This window comes from Cebidichthys violaceus, unplaced genomic scaffold (genome assembly GCF_023349555.1).
Source record: "Cebidichthys violaceus isolate CVI_PGR_0920_01 unplaced genomic scaffold, fCebVio1.0.p SCAF_45, whole genome shotgun sequence".
Lineage (NCBI taxonomy): Eukaryota > Metazoa > Chordata > Actinopteri > Perciformes > Stichaeidae > Cebidichthys > Cebidichthys violaceus.
Window position 1 is genome coordinate 682,172 of NW_027176650.1, and position 25,669 is coordinate 707,840.

Here is a 25,669-nt window from a genome sequence, read left to right on the forward strand (position 1 = left end):
ACTACAAAACCAACAGTCGGGTTTAGACAACATAACCAACAGTCAGGTTTAGACTACAAAACCAACAGTCAGGTTTAGACAACAAAACCAACAGTTAGGTTTAGACAACAAAACCAAGAGTCAGGTTTAGACTACAAAACCAACAGTTAGGTTTAGACTACAAAACCAACAGTTAGGTTTAGACAACTAAACCAATAGTTAGGTTTAGACTACAAAACCAACAGTCAGGTTTAGACTACAAAACCAAGAGTCAGGTTTAGACTACAAAACCAACAGTTAGGTTTAAACAACTAAACCAACAGTTAGGTTTAGGCAGTTGAATCATCTGGGCCACAAAGAATCTACTAAAAAACTCCCAGAAGAGTAAATTGGATTTTCCTCCTGAAACGAAGGGATTTGTCTCCAGTCTAATTCATGCTGAGGAAGTAATTTACCTCAGGAGCTCAGTTACACAGAAGCCCTTGTTTTTGTGGGGCAGTTTTTGGTTTAGTTTCACATCACACTGTAAACAACAATGTGGTCATGTAATCCCAGTGGGAGCCTTGTGCCTGCACTGGGCTTGAAATTGTGATTTACATAACCAAAGCTGGCCTGAATGAGCTCAGTCAGAGCGTCGACCTCCTGGTACGTCTTAAGACTCGACACCGTCGAGCCAAGACCTCTTTTCAGCTGCAGAAAACAAGACGGTTATTTAGACGTCTCGTCACAAAGAGACACTACTGGACTCCTCTGTGGTTTTCTGTTAAACTCATCATCAGTGGATGTTGTTAAGCAGGACAATCACTGACCGACTCCTGTTTGAGTTGAGTTTCTTAATCCAATCCTGACAGAGTCGTCGATGCCGTGACCTTTAATGTTCTCCAGGTTGAATCATGGGAAAGAGGCTTTTTGCAGGTTTTGGTTGTGAAGTGTAAAGTGTGTAAAGACACAAGCAATAACAGGAACAGATGATCTATTATATGCAGCACAGCTAATGCAGCTTCTTTGATCATCTTATTAGCTTATTATTATGTCTCTTTTGCTCTCAAATCAAATCCACATGATCTTACTCATAACAACTTAGCTTTATGGTTCTGCAGCGTTTTGTGGCGACAGATGCACATCATTGTAAACACAACATAGAGCCAGGCTTAATATTATTCACCATGGTTCTGATCAAAGGGACGTTGTTATCTGAATTTTCTAATTATCTTCTTTGTGAGAGCTGATATAGCTCACCTGAACTTTATGTATATTGGTTATGTGAAAGTGAATGCATGTTCTCTGAATGTTTGATTGAATGATTGACATAGTTCCTCTGAACTCTACGTCTCTTTTCTTTGTGAGAGCTGATGTAACTCACCTGATCTCCATGTTAAAGATGTTTCCTGTGTGAGAGCTCATACAGCTCGATGGAAATCCACTTCTTATCATTTTCTATGTGAGAACTAATTTAGTTCATTTGCATTCAAAATCTTGTTTCTGTGTGAGAGCGTATCGAGCTAATCTGAACTCCAAACTGTATCTATTGTTTTTTTACGTGAGAGCTGATGTAGCTCAGAAACATTCTGATAGATGAACTGGTTGAAAAGCAGATGTAGAAGTGGAGAAGTTGTGGAATCGAATCCTTCTGGTCCCACAGACTCTTCATTAGAACTTATTCAGATCTTTTCTGTGAACGAGTCGCTTCACTACAAACGCTTCACGTCAGGAACGTCTCAAACAGTGAAAACGAAAAAACACGTCAGTAAACGTGGTCATGCATTCAGCTTTGTGTTTAGGTGTTTATGAGTGTGTGTGTGTGTGTGTGTGTGTGAGTGTGTGTGTGTGTCATGTCATTAGTTTTTCCAGGAGCGGCAGATATTTATAGCTGTACTTGCTAGTGTGAAGGGAAATCAATACTGGGAGCCTGAGGCAGGAAGAATATTGGCTTGGCCCCTCTACTTCCAGCCCTCACACACACACACACACACACACACACACACACACACACACACACACACACACACACACACACACAGTAAAAATACTACCATTCACACATTTAATAAATGATTCCCCCAATGACTTCCTCGCCCTCATTATTACAGGCTTTTATTTTGTTACTGTCGAGTGAAGACGTCAGCACAAGAATGAAACAGAGAAGAATCAGTTTACAATCCCTCAACGAATGGAAAGACCTTTTCTATATTGATCTGCCTGTGTGACATAACACATATGGTCCAATAATAACTCGGTACAGTAAGATTTCTGAGGACGCAATCATCCTGAGCTTCTCGAGCTTCATTTACCGATTAAAATGTGACAAAATGAATTGAAGGAAAGAAATAAAAACATGAGATATTTGAGGGAAATTTGTTGGATAAATGTCTTTTTTTAGAGACATGTTGCAGGTGAACCAGAACTCTTTAAGTGAAACTTTTGTACTACTAGATAACTAGATTTAGGAAAGACTGTGTAGCGTACTGTTTGGGGTTTTTACTGTATTTGTAATGATCATAAGAAAGGGTTGATTATTGATTGGTTGGAAGATCAAACTGGAGATCTTATTTTAGATTTGGGGCTTTTACACTAACAAGCTTTCAGTTTGTTCCATTAAAAATGAAATAATGAATGTATGCTTTGGTTTTATACCACTTTATGAATGTCATTTCTTCTATTTGTTCTATCATAAAAATACAAAGAACCTTCGTCATGCTTTTCTTATCGTCTCTGTCAGATGTGAAAGCTGCTCTTTTACTCTCAATCCTTTTTAACACGTCTTGTTAGTTTGGACGAGCTTGTGGCAGCAAACTTCAGGCTTCTTTGTGGCCCTGAAGAACAATTCAGAACCAGGAATGTGGACCTTCTCAGAATAGCTACACGCACTGAGAAAGCCTTCCTGTCGCTGGGAACAGAAACATTGCGACTGTTGGTTGTAAAGGGAACGGAGGAGAGACAAAGAGTTCAGAGTGTCCTCAAGACATCGTCTCCTTCAGGTTTGTATTGTATGAAATGGTGTTTATGTGATTATGGTGTTTTTTAACGCTGAATACATGACTAACTTACAAAAATGACCCATGCATCTGTGGACACAGTGCAGGACACCTGCAGATACGACTCAGTGCTGACGAGGGGTTTGAGTCTTCATCATCTTCAACAAGCCGTTCTTCTCATGTAAAGCAGTTGTGTCTTGTTGGTGGGAATTACTTTTATTTTTGATATCTGTTACAGTTATTGAGATATGAATATTGTACTGTAATAATGTTTTGAATCACCGTCTATGGGAGTTCACATTCATTCATCAAAATCTTAAACACTGTACTGTTTACATCTGCAGTTTAATTGTTTTAAAAGGTGCAGTTTGTTTTTTCCGGTGATGGTTTTCATCCTGCATTAAACCTATAAAATATAAAGTTTACTACTTTTCTCCTTACTGAACACAACAGCTGTCCTTACTGTAAAAAGCATAAAGCTTCATCTTAGAATGAAAACCACTCAACCACGCTCTACATCTGTCATCTAAAGATACAAGGTTAAATTCTCGTTGCTCTCATATTAACATGAGTCTTCACTAACTGACAGTCTTAACTATAACGCCAGTTCAAGTGTCAAAGACAAACACTGTCCTCTTGCTGGGGACATTTTGTCCACTGGAAACTTTTCTTAAACAATTTTTATTATAAAATAACAAACATTTCAAACTGTAGGAACCCTGAACAAACAGGAAACAACGGACTATAAAACGGAAGAACATCTCCTATGACGTTAAACTGAAACGTACTAAATAAACAGATTAATATAAAATAAAACTTGTGCATCAGAAGTGTTTCAATGTAAATGCTGATTACGTCTGTGAGCTAGTGGTCTTTGAACAATTCAGAGGTCTGAAACCATCCAGCGGGAAACATCTGGAGTCTGAGTCACTGATGAGTTACAGCAGAGCTTTAATGTCACGTTTACACCAAAGAGAGTGAAGCTCTACAACCACATTAAATACTTGGAACCGATGGAAACCACTGCTCCACTTTATCTCGCTAAACTTCCCCTGAAATCTACTCTAATAAAACAAAGACACAATATATTATATCATCATTTTAAGTCTGACACATCTGTTGTTTTTAAAAGATTTGGCATGTCCTTTATAATTATATAGAAAAGTCTGATCAAAGACTGATACCACTCTGATGTCTAGCAGCTGGTTAGCTTAGCATAAAGACTGGAAACAAATTTAACGATATCCATCTACCATCTCTAACTGTCACTGACTAACACGTTATTTAACATGTTAATCCACGATAACGTGTTAACTAGTGAGTTTTACAGGTGCTGGTTTCTAGTCTTTATGCTAAGCTAAGCTAACCAGCTGCTGGCTGTATACCCAATGTGTAACACCCAAAACACGTCGCTGTTTATCTGTCGTACTGCATCTTCACTGGACTTTTACTGCATAGAATGATGAACTACACCTTTGAAATAAAGTTCTGTGGGTTTGAGTGAAGCTGGACAAAGCAGGTGACTACAGGTGAGCTTAAACTAAACTATTAAAGGTGAGAGTCAGGGTTCACATCTCTGTCTCAATGGACCTTCGGTCCGTCGTCTCTCCGTTCCGCTCGGCCTTCATCTCCGAGATCTCCGGAGGATGAGGAGGATGAGGAGGAGCCGGGCTGCTGCTGCTCACAGGGAGGCTCCATGACGTGGTCTGGGTCATGTGACTGTAACGGGGTCAAAAAACCAAACATGACAAGACGCTCGCTGAATGTTCCTGATCACCAAACAGACAGCTTTACGGCCTCATCAGGTGTTCCTCTTTCTTCTCCAGAACTGTTCATGTTGTCATGAGTTCATCTGAAGAAGGACCCTGTAGTTCCACGACCTTCCTCTCCTATGTATTTATCTCATGCACAACATTGAACGTGAGTATTTTAGTGTCTCTCAGCTCAAACTCTCATCAACCAACAGCGTTTCCAGCAGCAGCTGTTTTCATCTAACGAGGTTCAGAAGATGATCAAGGTTGGAGTAAAGTATGCGGAGGATTGGAATGATCTGTACTTAAGTGGCACAAAGTACTAATATGATGGAAAGATTAATCACCACACTTGGCGTCCTGTAAAACGTTTGGTTTGTGTTCAGCAATGTGTTGGTATTGTGCACATGTCTGGAAACAGGTTCCGATGAATACACTCTGTAGAATTGTCAATGTTGTGTGTTTGCTTTTAACTGAACTGCATGTTCATGTATTTAATGCAGCATAAACATGCCCTTCAGGAGGAGAGATAGGACTTGTTTTTGGGGTTATGAAATGTCTGATTCCTCTTACTTGATGAAGTATTTCATTCCGTCTGCAGTGTACGCCTCCTCCCAGCCGTACGGAAGACCTGCAGGAGGGAAAATAAAGCGTCATGTTTGTCAGCTTCACTTTTCCGCGACATTCAGACATAATCAGGAGATCAGATCAACAAACACTCACAAATATCAGGTTTCCATTCAGCTCCAGTATTACATATGAACCAATGAGAGTCTTTACTGTGCTTTCTCCACCGTCTCTCTGCTTACTGCTGGATGAAAAGTCTCTTAACCTCATTTCAGAGAACAAAAGGGGGCAAAGTTTCAAACGCTGCCCCGCGGACATCTGCCCGTAAAATAAAGGCAAACACTTCACACGTTCAGAGAAAAGAGGGATTGTGTTGAAGGCTGTATCGATGACCGGACTCCCACTTCCATGACACATGACAGATGATATGACATGTTTCATGGATCCAGCTAACCTGTGAGATCCAGAGTTATATGTATGAACACTGAACATGATTTAAGTATTGGACACGTCTAAATGTTGACCAAAGGATCTCCGACAAACAAGAAACATCCTCTAAAACCTAAAACTGTTGTTTTTACATTTGGAACAAGTAAGATCCAATGTGGTAACCATAGATACTGAAGTATCTTAACAGCTGCATTCTCTCTAGTGTCCACCAGGGGGCGACTCCTCTGGTTGTATAGAAGTCTAGTCTAAAATGACTCTACTTCTCTCTTGATTTATTCCCTCAGTAAACATTGTAAACATGAGTTTATGGTCTCAATCTCTAGTTTACAGTCTTCTTCAATACAGCATGATGTTCATTTAGTACATTATGGAACATTTAGAGTCAAACACACCATAAGGCAGGGGATGATTTAGGGGCGGGGCTACACGCTGATTGACAGGTCTCTACCAGAGACGTATACGGCGTCTCTACGTCACTCCTCCTCAGTCCAGATATGGTCACTTCCTGTTCACTGGTTGCAAAAAACAAGATGGTGTCGGCGAAATCGCTCAACTGGAGGCTTCCAAACGTCCACAAACCAAAGAGAGACGTCATGACGACTACGTCCACTTCTTATAAACAGTCTATGATCTCTACTCCAGCTTTACAAACTATTGGCTAGTTGGTTTGTATTCAACACACAGAGCTGGTCATAAACAGGAAAGAGGCCAAACACTGCAATAAAAAACTAAGTGAGAGACACACATTCCTAATGAGCTGTAGTCATGTCCAAAGACTGCTCCTACAACCTGAATACTATCATCAGGGTCTGTAGACCCTCTCCTTTAGACCCTGTCCTCTGAGCCGTCTCTTGACCCTCGTCACAGTAATCATGTATGTACACGGGGACGACAATGTGGTTCTCACCGCTGGAACAAAGACACCTGATCTGAGGCGGGAAGCTGCTTTGTGTGGCCGTGAATGACAAAACTGTGAAGCTGAAAGATTCATTTCACGGACCAGGTTTCATCCTGTCGGTCTGAGCGACTGACAGGAGGACAAGAGGGACAAGAGGAAGGTGTCAGGTGGTGAAAACATGTCCGTCAAAGAGTGTTGACCAGTTTACTCGTAAAGATCCTGGAAAACCTGAAGCTCTACACGGTTTGTACCACAGCTACAGGATGACTGACTTGATAGAGATTCAACTTATCTTCATACAACGGTCCGTATGATATGTTGATGACAGTGAGAAAAGAGAAAACTACTTAGTTAGGTTGAGACAACAAAACTACTTAGGTTTTGTAAGGGTTAATAAAAGATGCTGAATTCGGGATTGCATACCAAAAACTTTCGTGGGATGTCTTTGAATTTGATTCATATTATTTTCCGTAGGTTTTGCTACGAATGCTGGATGAGAGCAGCCCATGAGACTACATGTTCGTGGTTTCTTTTGTTCGGTAGATTGTCTTCTTCAAGTTTGATTATTGAGTCATTTGAACAGTTTTGGGACACAATATGAATGCTATAATCTCTACAGTCTTTCTGAGCTCTCGAAGAGCTCAAACGGTTGGTGAGATGATGAAACCATCAGATGGAATCCTTCTGGATCAATGAATGTACTCATGTAAATTTAACAAATGTCCTTCTAGATGCATCCTGCAGACACGAGGACGAGGACAGAGTGGAATGATGACGCTTCAGTGTCTGTGGGTGGGAATGTGCGTTTCCCTGGAGATGCTTCCTTTGTGCTGCAGCACTTACATATTAAACCATGTGGTCGCTCCGTGACACTCTGATCTGACAACATCACCATCAGCTCTGTGTGACCTGCTGTCGTTCTGTAGAACCAACATGCAAAATATTACGTGATCAACCGAATCACTGAGAAATCAGCCGGCTGAGTGAACGCTAAATTGACTATTTATTTATGTAGCTCCTTTCTAGACCACTTAGAGCCCTTTACACTTAAATGTTAACATTAAGAATCTCTACCTCCTGTGACAAAAATAAAGCGTCCTGGGGTCAGAAAAATCCAACAATTCACTGATATTAAAACTAGCTTAAAACAACTAAACTAAAACTAGATATTCAAGATAAACTAGTATTTCAATCCCACATGAAGTCTTCTGCCTCTAGTTAGGTGACTTGTGTGAGTTGTCTGTAAATGTTGTTTGTATTTATTGTTGTATTATTGGTTAAATAAAGCTACTGCACTAATGTGTACTGGAGCATGTTTACACTGTGGTCCTGATTGTATTACTATCACTATTATTACACACTCTGCTGCACAAATACACACTCTGACTCACTCATTAACATCACAAACACACACACACGCACGCACGCACGCACGCACGCACGCACACACACACACACACACACACACACACACACACACACATACACACACACACACACACACACACACACACACACTGGCTCCCTGCTTGAATTTCCGTTCCCGTCTTCCAGCCTGATTTAGCTTCATCATTTCATTAAATTGATAATAAACCTAACTAAGTAGTTTAGTTGTCTCAACTTAACTAAGTAGTTTAGTTGTCTCAACCTAACTAAGTAGTTTAGTTGTCTCAACTTAACTAAGTAGTTTAGTTGTCTCAATCTAACTAAGTAGTTTAGTTGTCTCAACTTAACAAAGTAGTTTAGTTGTCTCAACCTAACTAAGTAGTTTAGTTGTCTCAACTTAACGAAGTAGTTTAGTTATTTAAACTTAACTGAGTTGTTTCCTGTTCAACTATAATTAAACAAAGACTGTATTCTTGTAACAAGCAGAAATTGAAACGTGTTGCTGACTTTTGCAGGAAAAAGCAGAAAAAATGAAGTAAGTTGTCGTAAGAAATCACACAAACGTTGTTTGAGGACACGTTGATGACTGAGTGAAACAAACACAGGACTTGAACCCAGGAGACCACTGTCAGTGTGAAACTAAAAGTCAATATTGACTTTTTTTAATCTGCGTCGGTATCCTCAATAACATAACAAATATACTTAGTTCAAGCAAAACAATGATTTTCACTAAACCAAACAAACTTTTGTTACGTTTCTGTTTCATTTAGTTTCAATCTACAGCGTTAACAACGTGTTTAAAAACCCGACCGTTATCCTGGAGAAAATATGTTTCCCTCGAAACACATTTGAGAATGCAGCTCAGTGTTGTGTGAAGGTAGTTTAGTGGAAGAACTGAAGAGCAGTAAAAATAATGAAGAGAATCTAAAGGAAGCAAAGAATCAATAACGTTCAGATTAAACACCACCAGGCTGCTAGAAATCTGTCCTATGTTTTGATGCAGATCTGCGTCTTCATGATTCAAATGTTTCGGGTCCAGCATCACCGCCTTTAATTAATTCTGTTGTAGTTGTCATGGTAACAGAAACAGAAAGATACTCGCTGTGGTAACAATGACAAACAAACCTGTCTGTGAACTCTGACGGTCTTCATTTGACGGCCCTCGTTTTAAAAGACTAAACTGATTGAACTCCCATCTGCTGAGGAAGATAATGTGCTGTAATCAAAAGCTCCAGAACGGCACTAAATGGACCTGTTGCTGAGATTATGAATCATTCATTTGAACTGGGATTGGCCCCCTCCTGTTGCACAAGACTCTCTTCACATGGACTCGTTTCTTCTTTATTTAAGTTTGAGTACGACCTTCTGGTGACACGGAAACAGAACTCCTTCATCCACATTCTTCGTCTTCACCAAACTAAAAGAATAAGACTTTCTGAAAGCAGGACTTCAGAGAGAAAGTTAATAAAAGGAATATTTTGTGCATATAAACGTGGTCAGTGAGCACGTTTAGTGTCCTGTTTCTGGCCATGTGTGTTGTTCTCGTCTCTGTAGACGTCATTCTAACAGTCTTCAGGTTCTGATCATCAGTGTGTCTGAATTCTTGGTCACGATGTTGTGTTGAACAAAGAATGACAAGAAACCCAATCAGGTGGTTCCTACCGGACTACTCAAGGTTTCTGAAAACCAGGATATGACTTCTGTGGACAACAAGTCCTTGTGCTCAAACAACATCAGCTTTAAATTGTCTGGTGAAGGGTTAAGGAAACATCATGGTGGGTTTATGGTTCATTTAAACTGCAAAAAGTGGGAAAATAAACAATTAACAATAAAACATTACATTTTATTTGAAAAGCCCAATATCACAAACTAACCTCAGTGAGCTTTACGATCTCTACATAATGACACGAAACTGATTGAAAAATATAGAAAATAGAACCTGGATATATAGAAGAAGATTTAATAAAACATTGCATCGGTTACACGCTCCTGCAGATTCCTGCTCTACAACATCAGGAGGACTCTCCTCTTCCTCACTGAGGAGACGGTTCAGGTTCTCATCCAGGCTCTCATCATCTCTCGTCTGGACTACCGACACTCTCTACTCACCGGAGCCCCGGCGTCGGCCATCAGACCTCTGGAGCTTGTCCAGAAAGCCGCAGCTCGTCTGGTGTTCAATCGCCCCAAGTTCTCCCACACAACTTCCTTTCTCCGTTCTCTACACTGGCTCCCTGTAAGAGCTCATCCAGTCTAAGACTCTGGTGCTAGAATACAGGGCAGTGAAAGGAAAAGCTCCTTCCTATCTCCAGGCCACGGTCAAGCCCTACACCCCCGCCCGACCACTTCGCTCTGCTGCCTCAGGGCGATCGGTCGCCCCGTCGCTCAGATGTCCTGGCGGCCGATCGACTCGGTCACGGCTGTTCTCTGTCCTGGTTCCTCAGTGGTGGAATGAACTTCCCACTGACGTCAGGACAGCAGAGTCGCTGCCCATCTTTCATCAGGATGAAGACTCACCTCTTCATGAAGTGCTACCCTGAGCCTTCCACTCAGCACTTATTGTATTCATAGTTTGTTTCTGTACTTTGGCTCTGAGTTATGCTCTTAGCTGCTTGTTTAAAAAAAGAGATGCACTTAAAACTTCTGGTGACTAGTAGTTCTCTTGAATACCTATGTTGAATACACTTATTGTAAGTCGCTTTGGATAAAAGTATCTGCTAAATGACTGTAATGTAAATAATGTGCTTCAAATATATGAGAATTAAAAGCTCATTTTAGATTATGGTAAAAAAAATCACATCATCATGGTTACAATAATAACTTGACGGTCAGAGTTTTTAAATCCTCTAATATTGAATATTAGGTTTGAAGTTCTCTGTGCAGCTTGAAGCTTTAAGTAACGAGGTGGCTCCATCAGCTGTTCTCTGGACTCACCTGATATCAATCAGCTGTTCTCTGGACTTTAGAACCTTTTAAAGCTCACGATCAGCAGGTTCTACTCGAGTAAAGACTTTAGAACCTTTTAAAGCTCACGATCAGCAGGTTCTACTCGAGTAAAGACTTTAGAACCTTTTAAAGTTCACGATCAGCAGGTTCTACTCGAGTAAAGACTGAAGAACCTTTAAAGCTCACGATCAGCAGGTTCTACTCGAGTAAAGACTGAAGAACCTTTAAAGCTCACGATCAGCAGGTTCTACTCGAGTAAAGACTGAAGAACCTTTAAAGCTCACGATCAGCAGGTTCTACTCGAGTAAAGACTGAAGAACCTTTAAAGCTCACGATCAGCAGGTTCTACTTGAGTAAAGACTGAAGAACCTTTAAAGCTCACGATCAGCAGGTTCTACTCGAGTAAAGACTTTAGAACCTTTTAAAGCTCACGATCAGCAGGTTCTACTCGAGTAAAGACTTTAGAACCTTTTAAAGCTCACGATCAGCAGGTTCTACTCGAGTAAAGACTTTAGAACCTTTTAAAGTTCACGATCAGCAGGTTCTACTCGAGTAAAGACTTTAGAACCTTTTAAAGTTCACGATCAGCAGGTTCTACTCGAGTAAAGACTGAAGAACCTTTAAAGCTCACGATCAGCAGGTTCTACTCGAGTAAAGACTGAAGAACCTTTAAAGCTCACGATCAGCAGGTTCTACTCGAGTAAAGACTTTAGAACCTTTTAAAGGTTCTAAACGATATCATAAAAAGAAGCTTTGACTTCAGAGGGTTCTATTCATTGATCAGGTGGTAAAACGTTTAAAAAAAACCCTGAAATCAGACGAGCAGTCGTCACAAACTGAAAATTATAATATTTGGAAAAAGTAGGAGACACGGTCGTCATGGTAACGGTGTCTGAACGCCGAGAGAACGAGCTCAGTCTGTGTGTGTGTGTGTGTGTGTGTGTGTGTGTGTGTGTGTGTGTGTGTGTGTGTGTGTGTGTGTGTGAGTGTACGTGTGTGTGTGTGTGTGTAGGTGACAGTGAATGAAGGCCACTAAAGGTTTCTGCAGTTACAAGCTTGACAGGTTAAAGGCAGAGCACGTATCCAGGCAACAAGGGCTGTGATGAAAACGACTTATAGGTGATTGTAATAAACACACACACACACACACACACACACACATGCTGTGAGACCTGGATCAGACTGACCTACTTTCAGTGACTCGGCTTTGTTCCTCCCTTCTTCATTAGCTCTAACGGGACATTGAGAACGATGGACGACGTCTCCGCTCGCCGTCTGTGAATCACGGCTGTTAATTATGTAACTGCTCCACGTCCTCCCACTGATGGGGGGGTGGTAATAGGTGACTGTGTCAGAAAACCAACCCACATCCTGTCTGCTGAAGACAACATAGGAGTTTAAAATATATATACAATCCCATAACAAATGAATAGAAATATTAGAGTTGTCAGTGACTCTGTTCCTTCAGGAGCTGCTGAGGTTTGAAGGATTGTATTTGCAGTGAACTCACTCTCTCTCCCAGCCCTCATGAACCAACTCTGTGCTGACTCTGTGTACTTGCTGCTGAGGCTCCAGACTCCTTGTGGTTCTGAAATACCTATCGGCTCTGTTTATTTGCCGAGGAAAACCTCAAAGTCCAAGGCCAACCCGATTTATCTACCAGCTCAGAGTGTTTTTTGGGGGGAATGCTTTAATCTCCCAGGCCCTCACCTCTGGCTCTACGTATTTGGGAGACTGTATAGAACTACTCTACTCTCATGAACCTCAATGCTTTTCTTGGCAACACCCGCCCTGTATAGCATTGAAGCACAGATGGGCTGTAGAGGTACAGGTAACCTGATCAGTTCAGGTTCTGTGTCCTGAACATAGAAGGATATAAGACGTAGTCATCGTGACGTCCCCCATCGGTCTGTGGACTGCAGGTATGAAGCCTCAAGTTCGACGGTTTTGCCTTAGCCATCTTGGAATATGGCCGCCACCATTCGCAACCAGTGAAGAGGAAGTGACCACATCTGGACTGAGGAGGAGTGACGTAGAGACACCGTATACGCCTCTGGTATACCTGTCAATCAGCGTGTAGCCCCGCCCCTAAATAATCCCCTGCTTTATGGTCTGTTTGACTCTAAATGGAGCATAATGTACTAAATGAACATCATGCTGTATTGAAGAAGACTGTAAACTAGAGATTGAGACCATAAACTCATGTTTACAATGTTTACTGAGGGAATAAATCAAGAGAGAAGTAGAGTCATTTTAGACTAGACTTCTATACAACCAGTGGAGTCGCCCCCTGCTGGACACTAGAGAGACTGCAGTTTTAACACATGAAGCTTTGGCTTCACTCTTCAGAACCGGAGGTTCATTGAAAACATTGTGACTGTAACACATTGTGTAATAGTGATACCCGTTACCCAGAGAGGTTAAGGGGTGGAACTAATGCTAACAGAGTATGTTGCTAATGCTAACCAAGCATTGATTATCATTGCTATGCTACACTAGTCACTGGAGGTACACTGAATGTCTTTAATGATGTTAACAGTGTGGAGAAGAAGTTGTGGACTAAATTAAGCTCTAAACTGTTTTTATTTCAGTCACAACCAGAATGATCTATTAGGACTCAATAATCTGAAATAATGTTTCAGCTTCAAACTGCTGCTCCACTTTCCAAAGAAGAACTCATGAAAAGTTTGTTTCAGAATATTTACTCAGAAAAAGGAATAAAGGACAAACAGCGAATAACTCCAAACATGACGAAAGCGTCTAAAGCGTCCAATCAGGCTTGAGCTGTCCTTTAATCACCGCCGGTGTCAGACCACGACGGCTGCATTCCAATATGAACGCCGCGGTTCATTTATCGTCTGCCTTCATCCCTGCTGACCTCGTGTTTTTTGTTGTTTCCGTGAGTTGTTCAGGACTTCTCTTCTCTCATTGCTTGATGATGCTACCAGTCTTTGTTCTGTTGGCTAATCTAACACACAAACACAAGCATTCAGCCACTCAAACACCAAGCTAATAGACAAACGACAGAGACTAGTGACTCAGGTTTCATATATGAACTGTACCTTAGCTACAGTAAAGAGCAACCACATGATGCTGTGATGTTTCATGTTGCTGACTGAAGGTATTAGTTGAAGGTCGGGTGAATCTAAAGGACTACACCAACGTTTGGGAGTTTCGTCCATCGCTCACTTTACCCACAAATCTGACGTCACGTCTCTGTGTTTCTGATGAATGCTAACGCCTTTAGCCTTAAGTAGCTCATCCGACAATTAGAGATGCGCCGATTGATTGGCCGCCAATCAAAAACCGTTTCCAGCTGATGGTTCATGACGGTTGAGCAGCTGATCAGTCTCATTTTTCAGATTTGTATGTACCGCGTGATGGTTGTACGGTATGTTGGCACAGCAACGTCACAAACAATCACAACATGTCGGTGTGAAGAAGACGTAAAGCTCACAATTTGTCACAACTGCAAGACAAATTATGACTTCATCATGATGTGAATTTGATCTTGTTATATGTCGTTTTTGGTGAGAAGCTTCAATAAATAAAGGACGGCGGAGAAAAGAGTTAATCTGGAGCCTCGCTGTCGAGTTTATCAAAAGTTCTTGGAGAGAAAATCAGAATCGTCTCGTACATTTGTACATCAGAAACATTTAGTGTTTCATAAATGAGACCTCAGGTCACAGCGCTAACACCACAGAAGATTTAATCTACACGTCTGGTTCTATCGGTTAGCTAGCTAGCTCGTTAGCTCTGTTGCATGTGGGACAATAAGTCCACACAGTTTATTTAGAAGATGGACTCAAAACATCGACTTCTGTCCCAAGACTGTCCTCAAACCACAACAGCCCACGATAGCGTCCTCTACTTTGGACTCTCTGGAGATGGTTTTTAAATAAAGTGACCAACGGGCAAAAAGTTTGAAACATTCATGTAGTCCGTCAACTTAACAACGGTCTCCTTCCAGTGTGGTAACCTGTAGACGTCCACAGATGAACTGACTGTTGACTTGAACAATGATTGCACCACATTTCTTTTGCACATCATTCAGGTTAAAACACCGGAATGAAACGTCTGCTTGGTGGGTTTTGACTATTGAGAAAATGTGCGGTGATAACTGTGCTTCGTTAAGACAAGGGTCCATTGCTAGCAGGTACTGAGGAGACGAGGAGGTGTCAGGGAGGAGAGAGTTTGGGTTGATGGTTGGCCGCTGAGGTCCTGCAGACGTCTCAGGGTTGGATCCTCTAGAAGGTCAGAACTGCAACGGGGAGGACAGTTAACGCACGGCAGCAGGTTGGCAGGATCACTTTGGTTTCAGCTCGGTCCGGCGGGGAGTCGCATGCAGGGCAGCGCAGAAACATGGAGGAGGAGGAGGAGGTGCAGACCTGCATGCGTGGAGGCGAGCAGAGATCACTTACAGTCGACCTCCAGGATGGCTCTGACGGTCCTCGTGAGTTCCTTGGCCTCCTGGACGAGCGTGGACGCCGTCCAGGGACTCTTCTTGTAGCGGGAGGGAGGGAGGCCTTGTGACGACGACCCGACTTTAACGTCTCCGGAGCTGCAAAACAAAGAGAAGGATGAGTCAACAGGGACGGACCGCCATGAACGCAAACAGCTACAGAACGAGTCCTCGTGGAGGTCCAAGGGAGAGTTGAAGGACCTCCACGAGGACCATGTTCAAGGATGTGGTCTTGAGACCTTCACAGTCACAGTCCTGTGCTGAAGAATGTATAAACGTTCTTCAAACTTTACAGAATCCCTGAACAACAGCGCTCATTAGCTCACTAGCATCGCACACTACTGTTTCACAATAAAGGCCTTCCAGCGCCTTCGTCAGCATCGTGATCGGCTGATTGACGTCTTAGCGTCCAAACACAGAGACCGAACCGCCGTTCACTAGGTCCTCTCGGGTCGGTTTAGTGGTTTAGATGAGACCCAGAAGCTGCTCGCTGACGTCGGTTTGTCACATCCTGATGATTAAACTCACACCTCCAGCTGCTCACTTCCTAAAGCTGCTGAAGTGACCAAACATCTTCTCACAGCTCCTGAACTGACTATCTCCACAGTTAAACTCTCTGAGGGATTAAACACAAATACACCAAGTTTACAACACCTGGTGTAGCACATGAGTACACACCAGGGGACCGATGAAGGGTTTAACAGCTAACCTTTGTTTGGTGGTCTAAAGCTCATTTAAACTCATTTATTTATTAGATCAGAGTGTTTTTACCATGAACCTCATTCTTTAGTAGCATGTTGATAAGACTCCTCAAACTGAACCAGTGGAACACCTACATCTACTGTTACGAGTGGCCTAGAAACGGATGTAGAGCAGGAGATAAAGAAGGTGACCGAGGGTCCTGTGGTTATGAAAGGAGGCGCCCCACTGACCTGGACTGACGTACAGAGGGAAGCAGGAGGTGTCACGGCCGGGTGACTTAATAACACGACCACCAACTGACTGTGACTTACACAAGCGAGCAGAAGGCGCCGGTAAATTCATGTTATGGTTCACTAAGAGCCGGGTCTGAACTCGATACAATGGAGGCGAGATTACAGGAGAGAAACACATCACAGCCGAAAACATGCTCAACATGAAACCAGAGGAGAAGACCACCAACGTGTTCTCCTATCCTCAGGTGATCAGAGCCCAAGGAGGCAGAAGAAGGAAAGGAACAACAGGGAAGGAAGGAAGGACGAGAGGAGAGGCTGTTAGGAAAGAAAAGAAAGGGAGGATGTAAGGAAGGAAGGAAGGAAGGAAGGAAGGAGGAAAAGATTAAGTAAGGAAGCAAAATGAGAGAGAAAGGAAAGGTGTGAGGAATGAAAGGGGAAAGTAATTTAATTATATAAGGAAAGGAGGGAGGAAAGGAAGAGAGTTAAAGAAGGGAGCAAAAAAGAAAGAAAGGAAAGAGATGAAAAAGAAGAAAAGAAGGAAAGAAATGTAGGAGGAAGGAAACAAAGACTAAAAGGACAAAATTAACAGAATAAGGAAAGAAGGAAGGAAGGAAGGAAGGTATCAAGGACAGAAAATAAGCAATAAAGCAATGAAGGATGCTCAAAAAAAGGAGGAAAGAAAACGTGACTAAAAGGAAACTTGAGAGAATGAGGAAGGAAGGAAGCGTTGGAATGAAGAAAAGACTTAAGGAATCAAGGAAGGACATCATCCTCTTCCTCTTCCTCTTCTTCCTCTTCAGTGGTGTCTGCAGTGACCTCACACACACACACACACACCTCAGGTCGAGACGTTTCATAACTCCGCTGCGGGGGGGCCATTAACTGCTGTCCCACCTGGACTGAAGTGGGCCAAGCTGGACCACTGAGCGTGTGTGTGTGTGTGTGTGTGTGTGTGTGTGTGTGTGTGTGTGTGTGTAAACTGGCTAATGGGCTCTGCTCTCTGCAGGATCTCTCATTATGTGACTCCAGCGGTGGTGTCGGGGTCAGACAATCAAACACAAACACACACACACACACACACACACACACACTACCTGTAGCTCTTTGTTGGTCCGTGACTCTCAAGTAGAAACTCTTGAACGTTCTGCAGACAAACAGAAGGAACAATAAACATGAGTCTCCTCGAGGCTCCTAAAGTGAGTCGTTAATAAGAAGAGGACGTCGTCGTCATGACGTCACTCGTTAGTTTGTGGATGTTTTGAAGCCTCCAGTTTATCGTTTCGGCCGTCGCCATCTTGTTTTTCTATAACCAGTGAACAGGAAGTGTCCACATCTGGACTGAGGAGGAGTGACGTAGAGACCTGTCAATCATTGTGTAGCCCCGCCCCTAAATCATCCCCTGCTTTATGGTCTGTTTGACTCTAAATGGAGCATAATGTACTACATGAACATCATGCTGTATTGAAGAAGACTGTAAACTAGAGATTGAGACCATAAACTCATGTTTACAATGTTTACTGAGGGAATAAATCAAGAGAGAAGTAGAGTCATTTTAGACTAGACTTCTATACAACCAGAGGAGTCGCCTCCTGGTGGACACTAGAGAGAATGCAGCTTTAACACATGAAGAACTGAAGAACTTTAAAGAACCGGAGGTTGACGTCTGGTCCTCCATAGACCTCCATGTTAGAACATTTAGATCTCTATAGATAATATCATCCATTTAAATTATATATTAAATAGTGACTTTGTTGGGGACTATTTTCAGCGGCGGATTAATCCACACTTGGTGCTCTAATGAGTCTTTGTACTGATTGACTCAGAGTAAGCTACAGTGTGATGATGATGATGATGATGATGATGGTGATGAAGGTTTGAGTGGATGTCTAAGTGACAGTTTGACTCTTTACCTCCACAAAGCTCAGCAGCTTTCCCGTCGACATCTCAAAACCCTTTTTGGTCGCTTCGGTCTTCCGTAGTTGACACTCCAGGACGGCGACTCTCTTCTTCAGCTCGTCCGTCTCGTCCTGAGACGAAGACGACGGACACGTTTAGATTCATTGATAATAATAAACGGAGCAGAAGAGAAACATCTTGAGTTCTTCTGTTATTATTGCGGTGATAGTATTTTCACACTTTGTTTCTTCTCCATGTCATAACACTGAGAGCTTCTTCCTCTCCAGCGGAGCTGCTGAGCTGCAGGTTGCTGGAGAGATTTCTATAAAAAGAAGCTGCGACATCAGAGAGGAGGACGAAGACTCTCTGAGGATGAAGAGGATGAAACATCAACAGACCACTAGAAGACGTTATGAAAGCTACGGCTGTGGAGCGGTGAGCTGTATTCATGCTGGAGGTATGGTTTATTGTTCTCTGAAGGTTTATAATCATCTATAAACTCATGTCTCATATTCATGACCTACTATCACCTTCATACAAACCCTGTACAGAAACAACGGTTTAATATCTACTATTAAACTGTTTAATAATGTAGATTATTAACACCTTAAGTATTCAAACTAGTTGACAGTTTGTATGATCTCTAGAGGTCAAGAGGTGCTTAAACGAGACGATGACCTGGACGTTAGTCCACAGTGAGCTTCTCCTGCTGCCCCGTCTGGTTCTAGATCAGGAGAAACTTAAACTTAAGCTTCACCTAAGTCACCTTGTCGGTCGGCGCCGGAGGCTCCGCCCTCTGCAGCTCCGCCCTCGGCGGCTCCGCCCTCTGCGTCTTCAGCTCGGCGATCTCGGCCTCCAGCAGGTGGATCACCTCCTCGTAGTCCATCTCCATCCCTCTCGCCTGCTTCTGGGCCGCCTCAGCCAGCTGGATACGAGTCCTCAGACCACGACTCTCCTCCGATCCTAGCTTCACCTCCTGCAGAGAGGAGGAGGAGGTGAAGGTGTAGGTGGTGGAGGTGGAGGAGGAGGAAGAAGAAGAAGAGGAAGAAGTGGAGGAGGAAGAGGAGGAGGAGGAGGAGGAGGAAGAGGAGGAGGAATTAACTGATAATATCCATATTTTTTTCACATCCTTTTATATTTGACTATTAAAAATGTCTGATTATTGTTCCATCATTCCATATTGTTTCAGTTCGTCAGAGAAACAGAAACAGACACACAGTGGACCACAGTGGACCACTGGAGACCACTGGAGACCACAGTGGACCACTGGAGACCACTGGAGACCAGGACGAGGAGCAACCAGAGCTCCTCACGCGGTACCAGGTATGAAGGTACATTTGTGTCTTTATAGGGCAATCAAAAAAAATGTTTTGAAAGCAAATTTCTCACACTGCAATCAAAAATTAAGTTTGTAAGTGAAAACATATAAACAGAATAAATTAAGTTTGTAAGTTTTGCAAATCAAAAACCTTTGCTTAGTATTTTTTTTTTAAAGTGTAATTTTTTTTAAAGTGTAATAATAATAATATAATATAATATATATGATATTATATAATAAATATAATATTAGAATGGCAATGACATTAGAAAAATAATATTAATATTCTATAATATTTAAGGAAATATCAAATCAAATATGTACATTTAAATCTGTTTTATATTAAAAAACAACTAAATATCGTTGGGTTTTGGACAAAAAATCATTGTTTACTTGGCCTTTATACACACACACACACACACACACACACACACACACACACACACACACACACACACACACACACACACAGGGAGTGAGAACGCTCCATCTGCCAGCTTCACTGTTCTCAGCAGGACTACAAGCAATTTAAAAATTCTGCAAATTGTTCACTGTTCCAAGAAAAAAGACAGAGTGTGTGTGTAGGTGTGTGTGTAGGTGTGTGTGTAGGTGTGTGTGTGTGTGTGTGTGTGTGTGTGTGTGTGTGTGTGTGTGTCGGCTGGTTGGGTAACTAATGGATCCCAGCATGACCTCCAGCTGTGGCCCCTGTGAGCGGGGGGAGGGGTGTGGGGGGGGGGGCACTATGGTCTATGGAGGCCCCCTGACCTCCAGCAGGAAGGACCCCTCACTGAGCATCCTGAACCCAACAGTCCTGGTCCTGGTCTTGGTCCTGGTCTCACTGAGTTATAACACTGATAACGGTCCCACATCTGTTCTGTATTCAAACACTTTAAATACAAAACGTTTTACAGTTCTGATCATTAATGTCATCAATAATCTGTTCCCTGTTAATAACTGTAATAACTGTAACATCTGTATTTAAATATCAGTTCTTTATCACAACGTGTGTTTCTGGTTCTGTTCAATTCTTTAATAGATTCAAACGTTTTTCCACTGATGGAAAAACCAAAGGCCAAGAATCAGTGAACCGTGGAGTGAATAGTGTTGAGTTAGAGGCTGTAGAGACGGAGGACAGATGGAGGACAGACGGTGGACGGAGGACAGACGGAGGACAGACGGAGGACGAAGGACAGATGGAGGACAGACAATGGACGGTGGACAGAGGACAGACAGTGGACGGAGGACAGAGGACAGACGGTGGACAAACAGTGGACGGAGGACAGAGGACAGATGGAGGACAGATGACAGATGGAGGACAGACGGAGGACATAGGACAGATGGAGGACAGGTGGAGGACGGAGGAGAGACGGAGGACAGACCGTGGACGGAGAACAGACGGAGGACGGAGGACAAGCGGAGGACGGAGGACAGAAGACTCAGAGGAAGTGAAGCACAGAGAACATCTCTGATGTTTGTTCATCGTGAGTCTAAATGGAGATATTGATCGTTTTATGCAACACAAGAAAAGACGAGAAAAGGCACACAGCTGTGAGTCACTCACTCACTCACTCACTCACTCACTCACTCACTCACACAGAACATTTTAACTTCAGATGAAATGTTTTTTGGACTACATTACTGTGATTTGTCTTCGACTCACTTATTGATGAGATCTTCCAAAAAACTAAATATTTTGTTAAATCGTCTCAGGCTTCATTATGTTTCTTTGTTGTTTTTATTTGTTGAAGTTGAATCCAACATGAAGTGCATCTTTTTATGATCACATGAATATTATATAATATGAATATATAATATATATATTTAGAGTCCTGTAATGAGTCCTGACACCAGAAGTGGGTCAGCATTATTGGACTTCCTGTTTCAGAGTCTAGAAGTCAATGCGTCCATAATCAGGTCTGTGTTGAACACCAGCGTTTAGTTCTCTGATATTAAACAGGTCAGTGAACGCCCCTCGTCCCTGCAGCTCTGCAAGCATCGACACGCCTATGTCTCCATCGACGCGCCTATGTCTCCATCGACGCGCCTATGTCTCCATCGACGCGCCTATGTCTCCATCGACGCGCCGATGTCTCCATCGACGCGCCTATGTCTCCATCGACGCGTCGATGGATTGTGTCAATTCTGAACTACTGCATTATATATATTATATAATATATATAATAGATATTATATAATATATAATATCTATTATATATATTATATGTATATTATATAATAATATATATAATATGTATATTATATATATGGCTGTATTATTATTCATGATGTATTTTAATGTTGTAACAAGTGGATCTTAAAAATAAAGCAGCATGAAATGGAAATACTTAAACTAAAGTACCTTGAAGTTCTGTATTCAAAGGTAACAGCTGGACTACCTGCAGCAGGTGAGACTCACCTGTCTGACCTGGCTGAGCTCCTCCTCCATCTGATGGTGAACTCTCTGAGACTCCACCAGCTGCTCCTGAAAAAGAGGAGGAGGGTCAGGGGATGGACAGGAAGTCAACAGGAAGTAAACAAACACGTCAACAGGAAGTAAACAAACACGTCAACAGGAAGTAAACAAACAAGTCAACAGGAAGTAAACAAACAAGTCAACAGGAAGTAAACAAACACGTCAACAGGAAGTAAACAAACAAGTCAACAGGAAGTAAACAAACACGTCAACAGGAAGTAAACAAACAAATCAAGAGGAAGTAAACAAACACGTCAACAGGAAGTAAACAAACAAATCAAAAGGAAGTGAACAAACACGTCAACAGGAAGTAAAAAAACATGTGGTCCCTGTTGGAGAGACGTGGAGTCACGAGGGAGTAATGAACTTTCAAAACAAAACCAAGACTCATGTTGGCTGTTCATGAAGGATGCATGTGAGATTCCTCAGGTGCGTTGTTATTGTTGTTGTTGTTGTTGTTGTTGTTTACCTGCAGCCTCTTGATCTCCTTCAGAGCCTCGATGTGCTCCTTCCTCAGCCTCTCCATCTCCTCCAGGTCCTCAGAGTCCGACGCCGACGGCTGCACACAGAGAACAGATCGATGACCTCGTGTTTTCACATGTCAATTACTGAATTATTTTTTTTTTTCAGAATAAAAGCCTGTACGGCTGTGATTGATTGCCATTGATTATTGCTGTGTGGCAGAGGACGAGATCTTTACAGCCAGCTGATTGGGAGCTTTGGGCGACAGCAGGTTCGATGTCGGATCGTCCGCGTAGATCAGCTCATATCAGCTGATCACCAAAACACCACACTCATGATGTCACTTCCTGCCGTGTGCTGCATGTAGATACACTCTCATCTATTTCACCTGCTTCTTACTGAATCCACAATCTAACTGCTGATTATCGAGCTGATTCATTGGCACATTTAATGTTGACACTTTACAATGAATTATACAGACATGTCCTCTTTGACGTTCTTCATACAATGATGCATGAATAACGATGAAGACGCGTACACATGTTCCTCTGTGCTCTGTGTTTGTAGGACTACTTAGTTCAGTTTAAATGGTCTCTGTGGTGCAGGGACTTCCTACCCGCGGGTCGGTGGGTGACTCCAACAAGCCGGACAGGTCGCTGGACGTGAACCTCGGCTGGGTGACGGACAGCTCCTCCAGCTGAGGCTTGAACAGGTCCCTGATGTGGCTCTCGAAGTCTGCCAACAGCAGAGAACACACAGCACACACACATTCAAACACACACTCCTCTGGTATTCTCCTTCAGGGTGTTCACTTATGTATTCAGAGAGGAACCCTTGAACCTGTATTTGTCATTAACATCTTCTGTAACGGGTCCAGAAACGCTGCAGACGACACTAAACTGATAATGTTCATCCACTTAAAGAGCTTCTTGTTTCCACTGACTGACTTTTAGAAGAGTTGGACAACATCATGCAAAGAACAGAGAAATAAACTTAACTTAACTTAAAGAGGGTAGAAGAGAGGATGTACATCCAGTGTCCCTGTTAGACATGAAAACATGATATCATACAATAAACAATAAAGGATTCAGAGAGTCTCACCCGTGAAGGCCACCGTCCCTGCTGGATCAGCTCGTAGTCTGGACCGGAGCGCCTGTCGCTGAGCCTCCGACGGCTTCAGACCGAGCAGATCCAGAGCCTGCACACACACACACACACACACACACACACACACACACACACACACACACACACACACACACACACATCAATACATAGAGTGGTGACGCCCCTTTCACAAACATTGATCATGCCTGCTGTCACTAATAACCCACGTTTGAGAGGCTGTGAAATAAACAATCCATGTTGAAGAACATCTTCAGATCATAAAGGAGAAAGTTGATCTTCAAAGTTGACTCACAAAGACTCACACAGACTGACACAGACTCACACAGACTGACACAGACTCACACAGACTCAGGCTTCTCTGGTCTAGTTCATCCAGGATCACCTCCTACCTCCTCTGTCCTCAGACAGCCATCACCTCACTTCTTCTCATAATGAATCTATAACTTCTCCTCTCTGACTCAACTACATCACAGCATTATATACATCTGCATATGTATTTATGTGGACTACAGCTAACAGATCGCTGTGTTATTTGTTCCATATATCGGTGAAGTCTATAAAAATGACAGGAAGTAGTGAAAATGCACATTACTGGTTCCCAGATCTTAAACGTTTTGTTTGATCAGACAAACGATCAAAAAAGAAAAAATATTTAACTTAATTTTAAAAAGCAAATCCTCTCATTTGAGAAGCAGGAACCAGAAAGGGGCTTTGATCATAAATGACCTAAACTATGAATCAAATATTTATATACATGGTTAAATATATATGAATTAAACATGTTAAATATGTTTTAATATATATATATATATATATATATATTTAATATATATATTTTTATATATTTGTGTGTGTGTGTGTGTGTGTGTGTGTGTGTGTGTGTGTGTGTATATACATACATATACATACATATATATGTATATATATATATATACATATATATATATATATATATATATACACACACATATATATATATATACGTATATATATATATATATATATATATATATATACGTATATATATATATATATATATATATATATACGTATATATATATATATATATATATACGTATGTATATATATATATATATGTGTGTATATATATATATATACGTATATATATGTATATATATATATATATATATATATATATATATATATATGTATATACACACGTATATATATATACGTATATATATATATATATATATATATATATATATATATATATATATATATATATATAACATGTTTTGTTCAGAAAGCCTAATGAGATAAAAGGACTGACAGCTGTAGTGTAACAGAATCTAACCTGGTAGTCAGACAGGACTCTGGATATTTATAATAAATAAACAGATAATATGAATTTGAATATCTCTCACACACACACACACACACACACACACACACACACACACACACACACACACACAGTCACCTGCTCCAGTCTCTCCAGTTTGAGGCGACAGCTGGTGCTGAGGGAACATCTCCTGAGAGGAGGCTGCTGACTGATGGAGGATTCTACAGACAGAAATACAGACACGTGACGTTTAAAAGGGAAATGAATTAACAGAGTTTGAGCATTAGCTTGAATGTTTAAACGTTAGCTTGAATGTTTAAACGTTAGTTTGAATGTTTAATATAGTTAGTTTGAACGTTAGTTTGAATGTTTAAACGTTAGCTTGAATGTTTAAACATTAGTTTGAACGTTATCTTGATAGTTATCTTGAACGTTAGCTTGAACGTTAGCTTGAATGTTAGTTTGAACTTTAGTTTGAATGTTAGTTTGAATGTTAGTTTGAATGTTTAAACGTTAGTTTGAACGTTAGTTTGATAGTTATCTTGATGTTAGTTTGAATGTTAGTTTGAATGTTTAAACGTTAGTTTGAACGTTAGTTTGATAGTTATCTTGATGTTAGTTTGAATGTTAGTTTGAATGTTTAAACGTTAGCTTGAACATTAGCTTGAACGTTAGCTTGAACGTTAGTTTGAATGTTAGTTTGAATGTTTAAACGTTAGTTTGAACGTTAGTTTGAATGT

General features: G+C 41.6%; 1 protein-coding gene and 1 long non-coding RNA gene across 4 annotated transcripts in view; one reads left to right on the plus strand and one right to left on the minus strand.

Annotated features, from left to right (window-relative positions):
* Positions 1-3,944: 3,944 nt before the first annotated feature.
* Positions 3,945-25,669, minus strand: part of stxbp4 (syntaxin binding protein 4) — a 33,888-nt gene continuing 12,163 nt past the window's right edge. Inside the window, exons 12-22 of one of the 3 annotated variants that reach the window (XM_068729354.1) lie at positions 25,068-25,150; positions 23,597-23,693; positions 23,112-23,230; positions 22,503-22,592; positions 21,977-22,042; positions 19,009-19,218; positions 18,257-18,373; positions 17,441-17,490; positions 15,371-15,510; positions 5,279-5,336; positions 3,945-4,673 (exon numbers count right to left, since the gene is read on the minus strand). In XM_068729354.1, coding sequence (XP_068585455.1) covers positions 4,523-4,673; positions 5,279-5,336; positions 15,371-15,510; positions 17,441-17,490; positions 18,257-18,373; positions 19,009-19,218; positions 21,977-22,042; positions 22,503-22,592; positions 23,112-23,230; positions 23,597-23,693; positions 25,068-25,150 — 1,181 coding nt within the window. In that variant the 3' untranslated portion in view covers positions 3,945-4,522. Of the gene's footprint in view, positions 4,674-5,278; positions 5,337-13,648; positions 15,211-15,337; positions 15,511-17,440; positions 17,491-18,256; positions 18,374-19,008; positions 19,219-21,976; positions 22,043-22,502; positions 22,593-23,111; positions 23,231-23,596; positions 23,694-25,067; positions 25,151-25,669 lie in introns of those variants that run through there. The other 2 variants (XM_068729355.1, XM_068729357.1) reach the window with 2 other exon arrangements.
* Positions 18,336-21,775, plus strand: LOC137886751 (uncharacterized). The gene is made up of 3 exons (XR_011104998.1): positions 18,336-18,699; positions 19,432-19,565; positions 20,597-21,775. It is a non-coding gene; the product is annotated as an uncharacterized lncRNA (long non-coding RNA).